Source organism: Eretmochelys imbricata, chromosome 1 (genome assembly GCF_965152235.1).
Source record: "Eretmochelys imbricata isolate rEreImb1 chromosome 1, rEreImb1.hap1, whole genome shotgun sequence".
NCBI lineage: Eukaryota > Metazoa > Chordata > Testudines > Cheloniidae > Eretmochelys > Eretmochelys imbricata.
In genome coordinates this window covers 326,990,144-327,012,975 of record NC_135572.1, presented here as the reverse complement: position 1 = coordinate 327,012,975, position 22,832 = coordinate 326,990,144, and the positions used below count along the sequence as shown (strand labels likewise).

Genomic DNA, 22,832 nt, shown 5'->3' with positions numbered 1-22,832 from the left:
AATTACTGCAGCAACTGCGTAGCAGAGTCGGGAATAAAATGCAAACCTTTTCACTTTCAGTCCTGTATATTTACAATAGATTATGATTCTCATGTAATAAATTTCTGCCTGTTTAATAATTATCTTCCTTTCTTATTTCTATAAAATAAACTGGCTTCCTTGAATAGTATTTTTCCAACTTTAAGATTAAATGAGATTCAGCTTTTTATTTCAAAATCTGTTTCCTTCCCTTCTTCCCAACCCTCCCAAATTAAAGACAAAACTATACACATACACATAACATGGAGAAATGTCATGATGCATGAGAACCATTTGCAGTGGTGATTAATCATTTAGTTCACATCTCTTCGCTGTCTTTTAGGTAATATATACTTGCGTCTGCCCATTTTGTCCAGAGATACTTAACCCAAGCTCTTGAATGATTGGATTTATCTCAGTGTCATAATAAATACAGATTAAATTTAAAACCTCATTAAAATCTTTTTGTTTAAAACTTATACATTTTGGATTCAGAGCAGTTAGATTAAAGATTGTATGGCCTTTTGCAGAAAAGCCTTTTTACTGCAACATTTATTTCCACCTTTTCATCTCTGATATCAGCTTATCCTCAATTTTCATTCAACCTATTTTATGGCTACAGGTAGAATTAAGTTATTTTAATAAGAAAGGCCGGTCGACTTTTGGTAAATGTGGCGATGTACATCTGAAACACATATGTAGAGTCTGTGATATCCATGTGTACCTGACCTTAAGTTTGATGGGTTATGCATCTACCAACTCAGACATCTTTCTTGCTGTCTTTGTTGCCTTCCTATCTGCCTCTGTGCACTCCAACTCTCGGTCTGTGTCTTTTGTACTCTCTTGCGCACATTTCTCGTATTCATACTTTTGAAAGCTAGGTTGAGAACCACTGAAACCAGATTGATCTGTTCTTCTGCACTCCAGCAGAGATTTATCCCAAAGAATAGCAGGTAGTAATAGAGCCATCATCCTCCTAGGATTTCCAGTGGGGTAATAGCTTTCAGTTAAAAACTTTATAACCAGGCTGCTGGTAGAAAATGATGAATTGGCACATCATAGCTTCCCTGGCCTTCCGCCATTTACTTTTGGGGCTGTACTTGCTCCTAATGAGCCCTTGTCCAAAGTGTCCATTGCCACAACCTCCAGCCTGTGCAGACATTCCTCCTTGGTGACTATCCACCAGGGTCTATGCTGACAGAGCTGTCCTATATACATGTATTTAGCTTGGGTCAGAGTGTGACTGGGGAGGCTTTGTAGCAAAGTACCACTAATCAGAAACACTTACCCCACATACTGAAATTTTGATCACAGCCAATATTCTGTCATTAAATCTGAAAGATCTATAAATTAGATGAAAATAGGAGACATAAAATGTTGCCAACTCAGGACACAATCCTGTGGATCTTCTGGTTGTAGGGGTCCCATTGAAGTCAATGGGAGTTCTTCATACAGGGTAGATTAGGGCCTTATATAGTGCTATTTTTCATAGGGTTTGATTAAGGGATTCATAGTATCAGGCTTAAATTGACTTCATCCAGTTTATATGGGGCTTGCAAAGAATATGGTGACTGATTCATTCTTTGTTACTAGTATAACGGTAACTAGAAGGGGACTTCACAAGTTGCTTATTTCTAAACATTCTATAGGAGAAGTTTGCTTTGAAGTATCTTCGGTTTTAGGGTCATACAGTACAACCGATAATTTTTTATTTTTTAAAATATATAGTCTCTTTACAAGAAGTGATAATACTTCATGCCCTGGGTAGCATCTTTCTCACTGGTAATTCATGAGTACTGGTAAGCATATTTCTTCAAATGGCTGAGCAAAAGAATAAGTCTTCATTTTAGTTCCTTTGTTACTAAGGAGCTTGGTCTGAACAGTATTATGTATTAGGTGAGGAAATTGATAGCACAGTTTAAGTTTTAATTGGGTACCAAAATTGATTAGTACATTTAAAGATGGCCCTCATTAGAGAGGGAATAGTTAAAAATAAAAATGTTAATTTAAACTTTTAAACACAATGTCATTAATTTAATGACTTAACATTATTTTCACTAACGTAAATGGATAACTTGAAGTCTTGCTTCTTTCATACCTATGGGTGAGACTTTTTTTTGTTTGCTTCTATCTTACAGATGTAAGGTTGAGTGGATTTGTGCCATGTATCTCTCCTACTGTAGACTGAAAAGGCTTTTAGTTTTTCAGTAACTTGAGACTAATTTTAATTCTGGGTGACTGTATGTAGTCTTTCTCTTGATGTAGAAACATATTCTTATTTAGTGAATGTTACACAGAGTCAATGGGAGTTGTGAGTATGCAAAGATTGGGCTCTTTGAACAGAAAAGAGATGCTTTGGTGTGCAGACTGAAAAATGAGACAGACTGACACTGAGCACAGATTTTTACCGCAAATCCTTGTGCACCAAGCTGTATTATCCTACCTCCTGAGTGCTCAAAAAGGGGGTTGGATTTCTGGGACTAGATACTGGCCCTCCACTGGAACCCCTTTTTTTTGCTAAGAGGCTAGACCACTGCGCTAATGACTGCCCTCCATGGCTGGCATAGAGTCAGATATGTATGCCATTGCTTCTAACACCTCAGGTATAGGGGCTGTGCCAGTGCGGAAGGAGGCATGACTGGAGTGCAGTACATTCCATCAAACTCTGTTTAGGATCTTACAAGCCAGTGTAACTTAGAGCAATCTAGAGGCCTCTAAGTTTCTTTAATGACTAAACTGTGCCCTGGTGGCCTTGAGCATAGGAGGAGAACAAAGGTAGATTTTGGATATGTGTCACTGGGATGAATCTGACTCATGGCAACATACCACCAACCAGAAACGCTTATCCTGTGTACTCTGGTGGCTTTATCACATGGACATTATGCCTCTGTCCTCTGCCATGGTGGTGCACAAGTTTCTTCCTCAATACAGTACTCCAAACTGTTACTTTTCCCTTCACGGAGAATATAATGTACTGCCAAATGTGTTAATTTGGACATGTGACTGTGCAGGCATCTGAGAATGAACACTGCTATGTCCTGTATTTGTTCACCATTGTGAATCACTTTTGGAAATAATGTACTGAACAGGAAGCAAATTGAAAATGGTAAATATCATAAGGTATGCAATGTTTCTACATTCCTTTTTTATGCATTAATGTCTTGATTTTTGAGCCTCTCCTGGCTGTAAGCTCATTTTCGGCATCAGCAAAAGTTCAGGCTTTGGAATGACTACAGAATCAGGTCTTTTGACCTGAAGTTTTTGGTGGAGACACTATCTGCATTTATTTTCTTTTTAATTGTGTTTTTGAAGGCAGTGAACAGAGGACAATACAATATATATTTATACAAAAATAAATAGAGTTGAGTTTCAAAGCTGTGGCACTAAGCAAATAATGTAAACTGGCAATACCATGTTCAGTGTTAGCATAATATTACATTTACTTTAAAAATAATTCCACAAGAGGATAAACTAATGTATTGAATGAACCTTGAAGGCCTATTACACTATAGACTTTTTTTTTTTTGCCTATACCTTTTTTTACCTAGCTGTGGAGGCTTATTCCTTTCATTAAAATTGATTGCTTATTTCAGAATGAAAAGGATGACTGTTTTTTTCCTATCCACCTAGCATCCATACTGCTTTTATGTGTGAAGTGGTTAAGAAGTAGTAGTCTGAAAATAACAACAAGATTAGTGGTTATTTTAGGGACATACCGTACTGTTTCATGGCTGTATTACTCTGAAAATATTTCAACCAGACTCTTAAAAAGAGCAGACCTTCATCAGATTTTTCACTTGTTAATTCATAATATTTACTTGTGAATCATAGAAGGTTTTTAGCTGAAAAATTTCTTAATGTAGGTTTCAGAGTAACAGCCGTGTTAGTCTGAATTCGCAAAAAGAAAAGGAGTACTTGTGGCACCTTAGAGACTAACCAATTTATTTGAGCATAAGCTTTCGTGTAAGGAGAGTGATCACTTTAGATAAGCTATTACCAGCAGGGGAGTGGGGTGGGGGGAGAGAAAACCTTTTGTAGTGATAAACACCCATTTTTCATGGTTTGTGTGTATAAAAACATTTTCTGTATTTTCCACAATGCATCCGATGAAGTGAGCACGAAACGAAAGATTATGCTCAAATAATTTGGTTAGTCTCTAAGGTGCCACAAGTACTCCTTTTCTTCTTAATGTAGGCACTGCAAAATACGGGCCAAATTATGCTCTTTTACACTAGTGTAAATCCAGAATAATTTTGTTGAAGTTGGAGTTACTCCAGTTTTACACTGATGTAAATGAGAGCACAATTTGGCCCTGTAAATGTAACTCAACAAAGATCCTACAGAAGACCCTGCAAGAGTCCACAGATTTCCCAAAATTGAGTCACAGGCATCCAGTGCTTTTTAGCTTTTGGTACCTCTGCAGGATAAATTTGTAATGAAGGAATTATCCAAAGTAATTCCTTTTTCTTTCAGTAACAGTGACATATTAATTCTTAGGTTCTTTGATCATCAGCACAGTCATCCCCAGTTGGAACCAGTTAAGGACATTTAAAGAGAGTTGCTGTCCTAGAGTAGTACGTCTGAAGAATCCCAGTTTGCACTGCTTTACCTAAACAACCACAGCATTTATATGTTTTAATAAAAGATTTGGATTCTAGATGATCCTCAATAACAGATTGAATGTCTTTGAGACAAATGCTTTCAGAATTAGATATTTTAGTGATGGAAAAGGGATTTAGTTCATTTTAGTGTATATGTTTCTTGAGAAATTGGAATGCATTTGTAGCATAAATTAGGTTTGAAATAGTACTCTCAGTTGAGAGCTATCTTGAAATCGTGATGTTTCAGTGAATGTCCTTTTCCTATATTCAGTTATAGAGCATGAACCAAATTCTGCTCTGTGACAGTAATTATAAAGTTGTTTCACTGACTTCTCAATTGCACCAATGTAAATTTGGAGTTACACTGAATTTACACTGTTGTAATGCTGAGAATATAATTTGTTACTCTAGGTTAAATTAATTTCCTCCAGTTGCCTAGTGCTATTGTTTTCAACTATATTTTAAAATAAAAGCTTAAAGGGCTATGTCCAAAAGTAGACATTTTAAATGTAATCATAATATTCAGGTCATTGTCAAGGAAAGACTTACTGTTCTGGAATATTTCATTGGAAGAAAGAAATATGGAATTAATATTTTCAAGCTTTGCCTAAAACAGTCATTTTTCTTCTAAGCAAAATATGTGTAAACTTATTGGACACTTACGGGTTAATAGCTGTTGCAAATCCTGAGAAATGCTAAGCCTCTTAGAACTCCCACTTATTTCAGTGGGTGCTCAGCATCACTCAGGATTTGGCCTGTCAAGAATACTTCAGTATTTGAGTAACAAAATGCAGAATTTATTACGATGATCTGATTTGAAACAACTGCTGGCATTGTGTTCAATCACAAACAGAGCCTGAATCTAGCCAAGATTTTTAATAACATCTACCTTTATGCATTTTGAACTAAAAAGAGCTTGTGTTGCTAGGCATCAAATTGGTGGTGCATGGAAAATTATTCAGTGAAACTACAATATAAGCCTGCATGTGCAATTCAGAATTAAAGTTCCTGGATGAATATGGAAGCTAAAACCCTTAGCAAAACCATCCCTTTAGATCAGATTCTGTTTGTATTGTATTAGAAGATGGAGAACATGTTGTCTCCATCTGAATTTCTGTGTTAAGGAAAAATGAAGTCTTCTGCTTTTCAGTGTGTGTAAGAGAGAAATTCATAACTGTATCACATTTGTTATAATCACAGCAGACTTTCTTTTAAATAGATTATTTTATTCTGTGGCAGAGAACAGAAATGTTATTTCCTACAGAGAACTAACATTAAATAGATCATCATGCAGACCCTCCTTCATGAGTAATTACTATACTGCATGTTGGGGATGTGGTATGAAGAACATCAAACATCTTACAAAAAGTGGTCTCTTTCTCATATGACATGCAGTTTAAATTTCAAGGTTCTTTGGAATACATTTCTGTCTTGATGAGATTGCAAACCAGTATGCCTAAAAATAACCTGGGAAGAAATCTTTGTTTCATTAGCAAACTGGCCTTTAATTTTATTTTTTCAAGAATATAGACTCTATTGTGAGATGCATTTTAGGATTTGATCGTTTCACCTGGAGCCTCATTTTCCCTCCCTGCTATACAGCATGTATTCACGAAACTGTCATTGACCTTGATAGGATTCTCACACACGGAACAGTTACAGAACTGAACGATAAATATTATTTTTCTCCTTTTAAAAAAAAGGTGTTGAGTACCCACAATTCCCATTGCCTAAAGAAAGTTGTGGGTATTTATGTGGCCCCAAATTTAAAATAATAATTACAGAAGTACTGCCATTTTTTAGAGTTTTATCAGTTTTGGATTTTGATATCTGTGCATTTCTAGCTCAGAAATGGGTCCAAAGGGAGAATTGATTCAATTAATGAGCTGGCTTTTTGAAGGCAAGTACCCCTATTTATCATACTTCTGTGCTTAGTCTAGAAAAACAGGTAGCCATCTGCACCTTGGTAGCAAACTTGTCCCTTTCCTTCCATATGAGGTTTTGGCCACAGTGATTCATACTGTCATCCCCCAGGCTGGATTACTGTTACTTACTGAATTTTGGACTGATGGTGGCAAGCATGCAAAAACTCCAGCTTGTCTAGAATACAGCAGCCCACCTCCTGAGTGGGAAAGGCCACTGTGAGCTCATCATCTCTGTGCTTCTATCCCTCCACTGGTTTCCATTCTATTTCTGTTACCATTCTAAGGTCTCCGTCATGATATTTAAATTCATCAAGGGTCAAGAACTAGCCACATCAATGACTGCATCTCCACACATGACTCATTAATGTATTTACATTTTTTGGGGAAAATGCAGCTCCCAAAGCGCAGGACAAGATGTATGACAGATGTGGAGAAACCTTCTTTCTTTCTTTCTTTCTTTCTTTCTTTCTTTCTTTCTTTCTTTCTTTCTTTCTTTCTTTCTTTCTTTCTTTCCCCTTCAATTTAAGGGGTGTCAACTTTGGAATAATTTTCTAAGGGAGATCAGGCAAATACAGAGGCTGGGCAAGCTGCAAAGCCCTCCTCTTTGAAAAGCTTCCCCACCGTAACCAGATTAATGGGAGAGAGAAAGGAGAAATGAAGCAAACAAATAAAATAATTAAAAATAAATAGTCCCTGCTTAAGATAAACACATCTTAAACAGGGAATGCAGAAGAGAAGAAGGTTCATGAAGTTCTATAAAAATCTCACTGTGCAAATCTAATTTAACTATGAGGCACTAGATAACATGGTTATGGGTGCTTTGGAAAACCTTTAAACAGATTAATATAGATATGTAAATATGTGTAGTAGTCTGTAGAATGCTATGCTCCTGATTCATCATTGTGTTATTCCAGTTTTACCCTGGTATAATTCACTGATACCATGGAATTTCACCAACATATAATTAGAGCAACTCATTGGTGAATCAATCCCAGTGGCTGGATGAGACCCATCAATATTTTGCTCCTCTGACAATTCCAGAAATCTTATTCACATTTCCCAGGGCAACATGAAACATAAGCCGAGAAAAGGGCAATAATCTACAAGGTAAAAATTGTATTACATCTAGAAAACAATGGCAATATTATTTTAATCATTTAGACTTCACTTCATTTGAATTTATCGTTTTTAGGTAACTTTTTGTGAAATAAGAGGGTTTATTTTTATGGAACTGTGGTAGTAAAAGATCAGATATCACAGTCTTTAACTGCTTGTTCAAATGTGCACCTTACATTATAAGACCCACCTGACAAGAAACATTAAGGTTTTCAATAGACCTGAAACCATTTACTAGAAATATTGTTGAAATTGCACAGCCCAGTTTGTCATCTCCGGATTGGCATTTATTCCATCTCAAGTATTCTGAGAACTAGATGTAGTTAGCTTATGAATTTCAGGCACATTTTTGCACATGTTCACATAAATGGTTGTAATTGATTGCATGCAAGTACAAGACCAAATAAAAGTGCTATCTTGCACTGTAACATAAAATCTAGAAGAGATAAATAACAGATCTACCCAGTGAAAAGTGATAGTCTGTTTTTCAAACTTATTAACCACTGTATTATCTGTAATGTATCTGTCTTGCTTGCAAAAGTTAACATTTGCCTTTACTAGTGTCATGTTATCAACATCTTCAAAAGGAATGTGACATTTCAAACTTTCAGGATGCACAACTTCCACCAAAAAACATTTTTTCTATTACTTTCTGTATCTATCATAGAGCAGGTATGAAATCCAGAATCAAACTGGATGGGTTTTCTTAATATTTCTGGAGAAAACAACATAGGTCAGGGGAACTTATACATATATAAGCTTGGCCATTAAATAATGTCATCTTGATATGGTTTGCAATTTGATGGCATGATTAGTACATAAAATGATCACAGGCTAGTATCTAATAGGAAATATGTATGTAAGTGCTTTTGTATTTTATTGTGATGGGATGGAAGCTAAATTAAGGGATTGAAAAATCTGCTCAAACTTTTAAATGCTTTGTTATAAAACTAGATTTTCAAAGAAAAATCCTGTAATTAAGATTTACATTCATGGAAAGGGCACTGTTTGCAGATATTTTCTGAAATTTGCCTTTGATATTTTCAAACATTTGTTTTCAACACATGTATAGACAGTGCCACATTTAATTTCATTGCTGCAAAAATGGATTGTTCCTTTACGCCAACTAACATAAAAGTAATCTGTTTGACCCTAGCTTTCCTGCTTTTATAGAAAAAAATCACCATTTTCTGACCAAACCAGTTTGCGAGGTTTTCACATGTCCACCACAAAGAAAAATTGTATGGCATCTCCGTTTTATTATATTCATCCGCAGGCTTCCCATTTGTTGTGGAATGTCTGTCATGACATTGGGCCATGACTCTATTCAGCTGTAATAGATTGCCTGTAGTGCATTCAGTGACTCTGGTACCTGTTGCTGGTTCTTTTTCCAGGTCAACTGGCTGCAGGTACATGTGAGATTGTTACTTTGGACAGAGATAGCAGTCAGCCCCGAAGGACTATAGCCCGACAAACAGCTCGCTGTGCATGTAAAAAAGGACAGATTGCCGGTACAACAAGAGCAAGGCCAGCCTGCGTGGATGGTAAGAGGCAAAGATCCATTCAATCAGTATCTACCAGCACAAAAGTCATCACGTTTAATTGTATATTCAAACAAAAAAGGTTATGTGTGTCTGACATTATTATATCTGTGAGCTAACCTACTAATCGGTTAGTTTTGTGGTGATACAATATGAAATCCTCAAAACCAAGAATTACTCATTAATAGTATATTTTCCCCAAAGGACAATGAATCAGTGGTATTTTTCTTCTTTAGCATCTTCATTTCTGATTTAGTTTGGTAATGCAGGTGAGATGTTAATAGCATTGGACTAATATAGTCTGTATTTTAATTTGAATGATGCTGAAACCCATGAGCTCTCTAGAGTGGGATTTTTGTTTGTTTGTTTGTTTAAGTTCTGTGTGAAACCAAAAATGCATTTACTATAATCTAGAGTCAAAGGTTTAATACCACTGAGGCTAAAGTGACCACTCCTGCATGAAAGTTAGTGTTCTTGAAAAAAGCGTTAGTGATGTTATTGGAAAAGAAAATATGTATGTACTTTACATGCATAGTATTTCTTCTTTCATTAAAATGATCATTATATATGATTCACTGTGGATGCAGTGGCTGAGTAGAGCCTGCAGCCTGCAAAAATGCTGATGTAAAGGGAGGTATGAAAATATTTCACTTTGAAATCATTTTGTGAAGGAAATGAACTGCTATGTTACAGCTAAGTAAAACACTAGCAGTGGTGCAGTCTTCATTGTAAGCTTGTTGAGGTAACCTTATTAGAAAGCATTCATATTGCAATTAGAAGAAATAAAATATGATGTTAAGTATATGTTAAAAATAGTTGACATAAAATGGCATATTTTGATCTAGACTCTAACAACAACAAAAGAAGATGCTTCTATATGGATACAATAAAGATTGCCTTTGAAAAATGACTCACATACCAGCTTGAGTCCTTAAATAAAAATATTGCATGCCATTACATAAGAATTTGATCTCACCCATTGACTGTCAAAGAAGACAGCTCAAATGGGGATTTCAGTACCTACCCACAGAGCTAAGCATAGAACATCATATACATTCTATTTCCATGTTTCAGAGTAGCAGCTGTGTTATTCTGTATTCGCAAAAAGAAAAGGAGTACTTGTGGCACCTTAGAGACTAACAAATTTATTTGAGCATAAGCTTTCATGAGCTACAGCTCACTTCATCCATAGTTTGCTTTCACTACTGTTGGTACTCGGTAGATCAGTTCATTTTCTCTGCTATCTCCATCATGGATTGTGGGACTCCATCTCCAATAATTTTCTTCCTCCCTGTTTGCAGTAACATAATATTGTTTCATTGGGTACCTAAGGGATGAATTTTTAGTGGGCCACCTTATCTATTCGGGCAAATTTTGCAAGCCCGTTTGTTAGCAAATTGGGTAATTCAACATTATGTGCAAATACCCAGTGTGATAGTAAGAAGGTAGGTTTTGTGAGGGCAAATATGGATTTTGCATGTACAAACCAGATGCACTCACAAATTTCGCTAAGCAATTAAGGAGGTCATATGTTAACTGGGCTCCACATTCAGTCTGGGGGAGGTCCCATCTCATTTTTATATGATGAAAAGAAAAATGTCTCCAGTTATCTGTGGAATGGGTGGGAGGGGTTAGTATGACTCCTGGTTTTGCTGCCAACATCCTTGGTAATCATCTTTATGCAACTAAAGAGAGTAGATTATTGTAAATAAATCTATTTCAGGGGAGGGATAGCTCAGTGGTTTGAGCATTGGCCTGCTAAACCCAGGGTTGTGAGTTCAATCCTTGAGGGGGCCATTTAGGGATCTGGGGCACAAATTGGGGATTGATCCTGCTTTGAGCAGGGGTTTGGACTAGATGACCTCCTGAAGTCCCTTCCAACCCTGATATTCTATGATTCTATGTCTGCATAGCAATTATATCAGCAGAATGTTCAGAAGCCTTCATGATCCATTGCTGTCTTCAAGCACTCAGCATCTGACCTTCCAGTGATTTGCTGCACCATCCATTTCTCTCCTCACTGATCAGTCCTTACTACGATGACCCTCCACCATTCTTTCTATAATAACTTTCTGAAGGTTATTTCCTATGCCTAAAGTGACCAAAGTACATAAGTTTGCTTCTATTGATTTTTGACATCAGGGTCTGCTTCTCTCCAATGTTTTTTTTCTAACATAGGCATTCATCTTTTTTTTTCTGTCCATGAGATATGCAAGAGTCTTTGCCAGAAGCACATTGCAAAAGCTTCAACTTTCTTCTTGTTAGCAGCATTAACTTTATTCACATCCATAAATCTGTATGGAAGAAAAATTAGGCTTTTCACTAGTTGCCCCTTTTGAGACAGAATGGTTTTTCCACACTTTCTTAAGGGAGGCAATACCTGAGCAAGCCATCCCTTGTCTTTTCTAATTTTTTGACACAACTTCATTGATTAGCTATATGTGATCCCAGATAATTAAATTAATCTGCTGCCTCTCTAGCTTGTCTGTTAATTATGATTTCTGCTTGCATGCTGTTTTTGTTACTGAGTCAACGTATGTGCATTTTGTTCTCATCACATTCAGGAATAGTCCATATTCCTCACTAACTGTTTTTTTACAGACTCCAAAATTTGCATTATAGTTCTTACAAAGCATGTCATATTATCAGCATTTGTGACATCGGTTAGGTGTCCACCAATGGAAATCCAAGCTTGTTCTACTTTGTCAAAACCTTCCAAGCCTTTTTTCATCATAAATTATGTGTATGTGTTAGAGGCTTGCAACAAAATACACTTTTGTCTCATAGACTGCCCGGTGGAAAACCACTGACTGTCAGCTGCTACTGTTTGCACCATGGCTGATGTTGGTGGAAGAGACTTGCAATGAGTTCATGCTTTGGACACCCCATATCTGCCAATTCGGAATGCTTTGGACTCCCCATATCTGCCAATATCCTCCAAAGATGGCCATGTCAGACAGTATCAAATGCTTTTGAGTAGTCAGTGAAGCATGTGATCAGTGGATGATTGTACTCTCTGCATTTTTCCAGTGATGTGACTAATATTTGCCATTTGGTCACATGTGCATTGAAAACAGATTGTTGCGGTGGTAGCTCTGCTTCTTTCGTTTGTTTCATGCTATTCTGAATTATGCAGAGAAGAACTTTCCTTGCATGCAATACCAGGGTGATGGTATGATAGTTACTACAACTGTCATGTCTGCCTTCTTTGAGAAAGGGAGAAAAATTTTCTTCGTCCAGTCCTCCAGCCATTTTTTAGTCATATATATATATCACTACAGTTTTTCCACATAATTTCAGTTTTGCGATTGCCAATCCCTTTTAACAATTCTGCAGGCATGTTATCTACTCCCGGTGATTTCCCAGTCTTCATTTTCATAATAGCACACACCACTTCCTTTCACAGGATTGATGGCTCTGGCTCCGTACTCTCTCTTCTGTCATCCTATATTATGGGTGGCTCTGGTGAGACATACAGAGTAGCACAATAATCTCTCCACCTGATTACTGTATGAAGTTGCAGGTTTCAGAGTAATAGCCGTGTTAGTCTGTATTCACAAAAAGAAAAGGAGTACTTGTGGCACCTTAGAGACTAACCAATTTATTTGAGCATGAGCTTTCGTGAGCTACAGCTCACTTCATCGGATGTATACTGTGGAAAGTGTAGAAGATCTTGTTATATACACACAAAAAGCATGAAAAAATACCTCCTCCCACCCCACTCTCCTGCTGTTAATAGCTTATCTAAAGTGACCACTCTCCTTACAATGTGTATGATAATCAAGGTGGGCCATTTCCAGCAAAAATCCAGGGTTTAACAAGAACATCGGGGGGGTGGGGTAGGAAAAAACAAGGGGAAATAGGTTACCTTGCATAATGACTTAGCCACTCCCAGTCTCTATTCAAGCCTAAGTTAATTGTATCCAATTTGCAAATGAATTCCAATTCAACAGTTTCTCTCTGGAGGTCTGGATTTGAAGTTTTTTGTTGTAATATAGCAACTTTCATGTCTGTAATCGCGTGACCAGAGAGATTGAAGTGTTCTCCGACTGGTTTATGAATGTTATAATTCTTGACATCTGATTTGTGTCCATTTATTCTTTTACGTAGAGACTGTCCAGTTTGACCAATGTACATGGCAGAGGGGCATTGCTGGCACATGATGGCATATATCACATTGGTGGATGTGCAGGTGAACGAGCCTCTGATAGTGTGGCTGATGTTATTAGGCCCTGTGATGGTGTCCCCTGAATAGATATGTGGGTACAGTTGGCAACGGGCTTTGTTGCAAGGATTGGTTCCTGGGTTAGTGGTTCTGTTGTGTGGTATGTGGTTGCTGGTGAGTATTTGCTTCAGGTTGGGGGGCTGTACATTGGTCAAACTGGACAGTCTCTATGTAAAAGAATAAATGGACACAAATCAGATGTCAAGAATTATAACATTCATAAACCAGTCGGAGAACACTTCAATCTCTCTGGTCACGCGATTACAGACATGAAAGTTGAGACTGGGAGTGGCTAAGTCATTATGCAAAGTTAACCTATTTCCCCTTGTTTTTTCCTACCCCCCCCCCCCCCCCCGACGTTCTTGTTAAACCCTGGATTTGTGCTGGAAATGGCCCACCTTGATTATCATACACATTGTAAGAAGAGTGGTCACTTTAGATAAGCTATTACCAGCAGGAGAGTGGGTTTGTGTGTGTGTGTGGGGGGGGAAACCTGGATTTGTGCTGGAAATGGCCCACCTTGATTATCATACACATTGTAAGGAGAGTGATCACTTTAGATAAGCTATTACCAGCAGGAGAGTGGGGTGGGAGGAGGTATTTTTTCATGCTTTGTGTGTATAAAAAGATCTTCTACACTTTCCACAGTATGCATCCGATGAAGTGAGCTGTAGCTCACGAAAGCTTATGCTCAAATAAATTGGTTAGTCTCTAAGGTGCCACAAGTACTCCTTTTCTTTGTATGAAGTTGGAAATTTTCAGATAACCAAAGATGGTGCGTACATTCTGTAATCCCTCACATTTGAAATAAGTGGTGAAATCATCAGCTAAAAGCAAAAGCTACAAGCAGACTACTGTGGCTATGGATTACTCTGCAGTTTGTGCTTTGTCTTACAATTCCTGTTATTTCATAGACTTTAAGGCAAGAAGAGACCATCTTGATCACCTACTCTGACCTCCTGCATGTTACATGCCACAAAGCCTCACCCACCTACTCTTGTAATAAACCCATAACCTCTGGTTGAGTTACTGAAGTCCTCAAATAATGATTTTAAGACTTCACGTTACAGAAAATCTACCATTTACACTAGTGTTAACCCGTATCCCATACAGCAGCGGCAGGTGAAAACCCCCAGGGTCTCTGCCAGTCTGACCAGTGGGAAAATTCCTTCCCGACCCCAAATATGGCAATCAATCAGACCCAGACATCGTGGGAAAGGTGCACCAGCCAGACATCTGGGAAAGAGTTCTCTGTAGTAACTTGGAGCCCTCCCCATCTGGTGCCCCATCACTGGCCATTGGTGATATTTGCTGCTAGTAATCACGTATCGGCTACATGCCATTGTAGGCAGTCTCATCATACGATCCCCTCCATAAACTTATCAAGCTCAGCCTTGAAGCCAGTTAGGTTTTTTGCCTCCACAGCTCCTCTTGGAATGCTGTTCCTATGTAGTGCTAATGGATTCAATTAGCACAGATTATCCTAAAAGGTATAAACTGGAAACTTTATGCCCTTTATTAAGTGCTGCACTTGCAAACACTTTTAAGATACATTTATTTTGTTTCCAGCATGTAGTTAGGGACATTGAACTTCCACAGGTGCTTTGGAATCAGGGTTCAAGTAGATCCATAACCTGCTAGAACCAGGTAACAAATTCTAAATAATTTATCATAAAAGAAAGAGAATACGGTTTCTACAATGCTCATTCAGACATGGTCTCATGAAAACAGAGAGAAGACTCCCCCAGCACTATGACAGACAGTGTCCATCTGGTTTCAACATAAGTATAATTTCCCCTTAAAGTAGAAAAATATGAAGGTAATCCAAGCATTGTCTCATGTCCATAATCTCCTGCATACGAATATATTTAATGCTGACAACTAATACCAAAAATAAATGGTTCTGTGAGTTGGTGAGATGGCTAAATCTCAAGAACACAAACAATTCTTGCTGCCTGGGCAGGCAGAGGTAGAATTTTCTAAAGGTGCTAGCATATTTAGTTTCTAGGAAAAGTGTTGGGGAAGTTGCTATTGAATGCTTTCTGCTGGCCAGTTCAGAGAAGTAACCTTCACAGAGAGATGTACATCCTTCTGGTTTTTAGCAAAGTACCATTGTTTTAGGAATGTGACAACCAAACATAGGGTAGGATATTTTTTTCTTACACTGAGAGAGAACATCTGCAGTTATTGATTTTTGTGTGTGTGTTTTTTTGTCTATTAGAGACTTCTGTTCTCTCTTAGTCACGTAGTTCTCAATGCCAAAATTAAAAACAAACCCAGCTTTCTCACTAAGGACACACAAAACATCTTTTTGACACTTGTGTTATTGGAATATTTGGCCTTCACAGCTGATCTTGAGTCATCTGCTTAACTTTTTGCCTGTGAAGTGTAATGTATTCACCACCCATTGCACCTCTTTATGTCAGGGTGCGATGCTACAAGATGTCCTTGTCTTCGGTACCTCCTGCAGGCCATCTGCCTCTCACCGGGTCTTCCATGGCTTGGGTTTGCTGCCAAGTCATATCTGGTTCGGTCCCCTTCTGGGGTAACAAGGAGGTTGAAGAGAAAGTTCATAAACATCCCATCACCAAAAAACCTCCCCTCCCAACCCCCACCCTTTGGGCTATTCCTCAGCTTGTCCTTTCAGATCAGTCTTCATCCCCACCTTAGGCTCAAGATTCCTTCCTTTGGGCTTGGATGCCTCTTCCTCAGAGGCTGGTGGGGGAACCCATACTTTCCCTCAACTCTGTATTCTGACCCAGGGACCCTCCATTAAGCAGCTCGGTCTGCTTCTTCAGACATGCTGCTGTTTCCCTGGGTCCCTTCCTATCTCTAAGTCCCTTTGTGGTGCTGCACTGCAGCTATGGTTTACATAGCCTTCCTTTGGTTCTCAGGCCTCTGGATTCTCCCTAGGTCCTCCCAACTTTTGCTTCCTCTGCTGAACCATAGACACTGGCTTTTATTTTTCCCCGGGAGTGCTCCACCACCCCTCCACCACTTCCCCTGAGGCCCCGCCCTTGCTCTGCCTCTTTCCTCCCCCAGACCCCACCCACCTACCAAACAGCTGATTGGTGGCCCCACCAATCAACTGTTTGGGCGGGGCCCTTCTGAACAGCTGAGACTGGTGGGTGCTGAGCACCCACTATTTTTTTTCCATGGGCGCTCCAGCCCAGAGTACCCACGGAGTTGGTGCCTATGTGCTGAACTCAACACTCTCCTCCCCTCTTGGGCTCCACTGAAGTGCTTTCAGTAATCCTATTTCAGGGCTCCCTCCTTGAAGGAGCCTGGCTTGTTCTCTGTGAGTTTCTGTCTGCACCTTCTCTTCAGTCTTTCTCCTACTGAGTTCACTCAGATTCCTATAAGGCCCGGGTGCCTAATGATCCTTATCTAGCTCCACTCCCTCTGATCAGGATTCAATCAATCACAGCTGCACTAATTTGGCTCTTAACCCCTTGTTTAACAGGTTATGGGAGTAAGCCCCATCACAGTCTCCTACTCCAGAATGAAGATACCCTAATGGTAAGATTTTTTGAATAAGAATATCATTTAGTAGATAATCTGCTGTGAACTAATGTCCTGATTCTCCCATTTTATACTCTGTGCATAGTCCCATTGGTTTTCACTGGGACTGCTTGTGGAGTAAAGGTTCCTTCTATACTTTGTGAGTCTGAATGGCAGAATTGTATCCCAGATCTTTAATAATTAGAACAAAAGCACTGAAGATGAAGACTAAGCAAAAGCAGTAGTTAAGAAAACACTAGTTACTACGATGTGAACCTCTGATAGAGGAGCACTCTTTGGCTTTGTGATGGTGTCTACAAACACAGCAGGAAAGAGTTAAGAACCCTTTGTGCCTGCAAACAGCAAAACCAGCCTCCCCAACTGTGAGAAGTGTCAGTTATGGACAGACATGCCCCTCCCCAGCTGCTGCAGGGAATGAAGGTAGGCACAAGTGTAAAGAGAGACAGGAAGAGATGGGTTGAAAGAACTTGGAACGTCAGTGCCAGCAACTCCCTGCCAGTCTGCCTCTAAAAGGCTTAGAACCTTCTGGAATACAAGGGAGGGAGCTGTAGATGGAAACCCTGTGGGCCAAGGTTTTTGACTTGTGTAAGTTTCTGAACACTGATTTTTCTTGATTTGATTTAAGCAACCGCTGCCTGAGCCAAGGACCAACCCAGAATGCTCAAATTAGGACTTTGCACGAGGCAGTGTCCAGAAGTCCGCTGACAGACTTCTGTATCAAATTTAGAAAAATACATTCAGAACACATTCTGGTAGTGGTATTAGACTACCATTTACTCATTGTTTTATGTTGAATGTTATTCTAGCGTGTATTCTGTTATGCTGTATATTTTCTGAAGGACTGAATTCTGATGTCAGTTATATGGCAAGGAGAATAGGAAATTTAAGGGCTCTTATACTTCAAAAGCACTTGTACCAAGAGCAATCTCTACAAGTTCTGAGTTGATTACCAAAGTCAGTTCTGATTTCTACTGGTATATTAACTAGTGTCGTTTCCTAAGAAATGAAAGTGTGTGCTTCAGATCCTAGAAAACTGGAAGCAGTCTTAAATATAAACAGGCACAACTCTTCACTATGTCTCAGTAAAGTATAAAGAACAAAGCTTAACTTTTAGATATTTGGCTAGCATGAAGAGCTCTGATGTACTCATTTCCAATCAATCTTCTCTAAATATGGTAGAGTACTAATGTAGCTTGAAAGGGGCCTCAGTGTTCTCTCTGATTTCTAGCTTGAGTTGATGTGTATTACTTCTCTGCTGAAAGAGACAATGGTGTAACTGTATGTAATTGCTATGGCGTAATTTTCGTACCTATAATGTAGGAGTAGTGGTGATATAACTTAGTATCTGCCTCATAATTTTCTGTTTTTACCATTCTGGAGATCTATAGACCCTCCTTTTAGATCAAATTCTGTAATGAAATGTTTATTAGCATTGCTTTAATATATGGCAATTCAGTATAACCATTTGGATTGTCCACAGAGTAACTTGTCCGTGTATGACCCATTCTTCAGCACCATTTTAAGTTGGAGGATTTAGGAGATTGATTAGAGGAAAGAGGTTGACTGGATATATATGTACAATATTGTAATGAATTTAGTTCTTGTTCTAAAAGCAATCTTGACTAGTACAGTCTTACTCAAATAATGCTGTGTGTGTTTGTGGGTGCTCACTTGAGAGAGAGAAACCTACTCACATACACGCACATGATTGTATTAGAATTCTTCCACAAGTGCAGTACCAATCTGGATAAATTTGCAGAGCCATGATGCTTAACAGATTAGTACTGAGCCATGTGAGATGCTACGATGGCTCTCTCACTGATTTACATTAATGTTTTCCTCTCTTCTCTTGGTGCTCCACTCAGTGATGTGTGGTAAGGACAGGTATATTAATCAGATGCAGGGCTATTCATCATTTAAATGCAGATGTTCTGCCCAGTTGACATTCATACTGTGCAGCAATGAACTCTGCTCTAAGTGGGCAAAATAGTAGAAATACTTGGGGTATATTTTTTCTGCTCACAATCATGTCCTAAAATACCAGTTGCAAAAAAAGACATAGGGATTCTGTGATATGAACCTGGGAGTTACCATTAAGGGTCAGACCTGTGGTCCACCTAGTCCACTATTCTGTCTCCAGCATTGGCCAGTACCACATGTCTCAGAAGAAGGTGCAAGAATTTCCACTGTGAGCAGATGTGGGACGTCACCTTCTAGCCTCAATAGCAGGAGACTGGTTTAAGCTCTGAAGGATGAGGTTCTAGATCTTCTTCAAAAAACAGTGTCATAGTAGTCTCTTGCTGAGCTCACCAGAGTGTCAGGAGGCATTCTTCTTGGCTCAGCACTCCGCAGACAGCAACTCCTAGCACTGAAATTCTGTGCCCTGTCCCACTACAATCTAATCCTGTGACTCTAAAGGCTTGTGTACACAAAAGGTTGCACAAGCTGGGTTGTGAATCTACCCCGCACTAACCTGACACAAACTAACTATCCATGTGCACCCTGCCGCGGGGCATTAAGATTGATGATGATCTAATCCCGTTTCAAAGAGGACAGTTGCAGTAAGATTTGGATTGCCCTCTTGCTGTTGAATGCAGCTAAGAACAAATCAAAATATCCTTGGTTTTAATTTCCATTTAGAAGATGGATGGATATCTGTGGGTATTGTTAAGTCAATAATTGAAGTGAAGATTATGGATGTGTTTACATCTACAATATGATCTATATTGCCATATGTTACACTGCAGTACTGAAATATGATTCCAATCTTGAAATTTTGTTTAAAGGCATGATCTTCTGCATTATAATACTGCAAAAGGGTTCCCAAACTTTGTTCATGGCTTGTTCAGGGTGAGCCCCTGGCGGGCCGTGAGACACTTTGTTTATCTGAGTGTCTGCAGGTACAGCCACTCGCAGCTCCCACTGGCCGTAGTTCGCTGTTCCCAGCCAATGGGAGCTGTGGGAAGCATCACGGGCCGGGCCATCGCTACCCGCAGCTCCCATTGGCCAGGAATGGCGAACCGCGGCCACTAGAAGCTGTGAGTGGCTGTACCTGCAGACGCTCAGGTAAACAAAGCATCTCGCGGCCCACCAGGGGCTCACCCTGAACAAGCTATGAACCAAGTTTGGGAACCCCTGTACTACTGTGTATTATTATTTTGACTACTTTAAAAACACTGAAAATACAACACTAATATCTGGTATTTCGATACTTGGTTTTCTCTCTTTTTTCCTCCATTCCTATTAGATTTTTTCCTCCTACTTTTTAAAGAGCTCCTTGACATAATCTCCAGGTATAGACATACTTTAGGATAATTAAATTCTAGTACCTTTTTGCAATAATTATTCCTAATTGTATTATTCTCTACTGCATCTTTATGTGACACAAAGTTCATATATGGTATTTAACATGCTTTTCAGTTGGCAGTGATTGATTTTGTTTAACACAGAAACTCAGGATCTCTGAGGAGGCTGTATTAGACTCATTTAATAATTTCCTGCTCTTCTCTCCTCGTTAGCTTTGAGAGCCGATAGGGAGATGTTGGGGTCAAAATTGATTATTAATTGTCTCCGAACTTACCCACCTGAAACAGAACTCTATTCAATACTTAAGGGGCTTCAGGCTTCTTAAGATATCCCAGTTTACACAACCAAAGATGTTGCAAATATTACAATCTCCAGAAATGTAACATGAGTCTTTCATGTTTAAGTTGCATATACTCTTATTGTTGTAGTGCCATTTAAGGTATAAGGTTTCTTATCATTGTAAATGCAGCACATGGAGTAAGTTTAGTTGCATTTATGATAAGTAAGTCTGATGCAAGCGAAACAAAACTGCAGCACTGGATAGATTTGACGCTAATAGGAGATTGAATAAAATTGGGTAGACAGGTGTTGGGTTGCTGGAACACAAACAGTGCTCTGTTTAGTCATGCAGGAGATCTAGGTTTAGGAGGTGACCAGGGCTATTTGGTTCTAGACAGGTGGAACTAATTATATAGCAGTGGTAACAGTGGTAGAAGGGCAGCTGCCTATCCTGGAGGCTAGTTAGAGAATTGAATAGGTGGGAGCATGTTCTTAAAGCTGCTTGCCTTTTTTATCCTTTTGGGTAGGTTGGCAAGGAGTTCTGAAAACGGCGATACGAAACTGAAGAAAATGATGGCTGAGCTGGAAAAACTAGCTCTGCTCTAATGCTCTGCATGCTCTCTGAGGGAAGAAGTACAATAGGAGTATCTTTTTCTTCCTTTCATCAAAATACAGGTGGATCACATCGGCCAGATTGGCGCCTCCCAGAATTCAGTAGACATTAAGATCATTCACTCCCCATACTGGAAAAGTATATTCAAATAACAGGTCTGCTATGTGGATGCTAATGCAGTTTGGCAACCTGTGATTAGTGGGGATTTATCCTAGCTGAGCAGAAAATTTTACTTGGATGCCATGATACTTTTTTATTTTCAGTATGACAAGAGCCCAGATATCATGAATTATGTTCAAGACCAACATTTCAGTTGTGGAGCTGAGAGAGATTCATTAGTTTGATCAAGGCTTCAATATTTCTACTGCTTTCAAAGATGCAGTTTCACAAAATGTTTAAAGCCTGATTCTAGGGGGTGATGAGCACCCCCAGCTCCAGTGAAGTAAATGAGAGTTGAAGGTTTTCAGCACCTCTTAGACTGTGCTCAGCACCTTGCAGGATCAGACCGTTAACTTTTAAATTACCTGATACTAAGACTGTGTTATAAGCCATGTGGGAAAATAAAAGGAATGTGTATATATATAAGATGGGTTGAATAATGAGTGGTTTGAATATTTTCAGGTGTGTAGACTGTCATAGATCATACCAGTTTAATTTCCCAAGAGTAGTTTTCCACTTCATCATCAGGCCTTTTAAACACTACAAGAACTCGCCACCTGCACGCACAATGTGAATGATCACTTCTTGGGCCCTGATGCCTATGCTAGGAGAGGGAAAGCATACTGTGTGCAGGGGAGGGGATGTCTTTTGAGGAATGAAAGGAAGTATTAATGTTTTGGCCATTGCGTATGCAAACTTTTTAAATTGCTAGCTTGGCTGTTAGCTTGTCTAGCTTTTGGTGAGGCGAATGTATCTGACATTTACTACTACGTCAGATGTTCATGATGTTAATGCCCTTCCCTACCCAACACTGCAAATTAGAACATTAGCTGCTTCTATTCAGTTTTACGTGCAAACAAGTTATGATTTTTTTTAAAAGTTTTCTTACAATAAACCTGCTTTCATGCCTGTGTGAAAAAATTTATCCAAGACCCAGCACCTCTTACCCCAAACCTCTCTCTCAACTCTACCCCACCTAAAACACAATTACTTTGGAAGATCTTTTACCTTCAGAGTCAACTTTACATCAGAGTCACATGCATAGTACTTAATTTTCTTGCACATGCCAGTATAATCTGAATTGTAGATATCCCTGATAACTGAAATCTGAGGTGGGTAGGTTACTGTGACCCACCAAGACCCCATTACTATGTACAAATGTCTGATCCTGGCACATTATGACAGTTTCCAACTTGTGAATCACAGTTCATTTAGAAGTACATGAAAAGCAGATTTTTTACTACGCTTCTGTTTTGCTGCCTGAAATGGACTATTAGGGAAATTATTTGGAATTTTAACTGTATGTTAGCAATAATATCTTAGCCAAACAGTTTGACCAAACTAAAGGTTGGTAAATTCTTGTAAAATGTAGCCTCAAGTAGAATCACGGGAAACAATAATGTATTTATTCTGTTTGGTTATGAAATAAAAAGGTGGGTTAGAGCTGGAATGTAAGCATGCAAGAAGTCGGCATAATTGGCCAAAATCTAGAGAAGAAAGTAAACAGCGCAAAGTCAGTAGCTGTAG

The 22,832-nt window shown here is 38.9% G+C and overlaps 1 protein-coding gene across 1 annotated transcript in view; it reads left to right on the top strand.

Moving 5' to 3' along the window:
* TAFA5 (TAFA chemokine like family member 5) overlaps positions 1–22,832 on the top strand; it is a 468,982-nt gene that overhangs the window by 301,513 nt on the left and 144,637 nt on the right. The window contains exon 2 of the mRNA XM_077807852.1: positions 9,055–9,204. Within this exon, the coding sequence (XP_077663978.1) occupies positions 9,055–9,204 (150 nt within the window). The remainder of the gene's footprint in view (positions 1–9,054; positions 9,205–22,832) is intronic.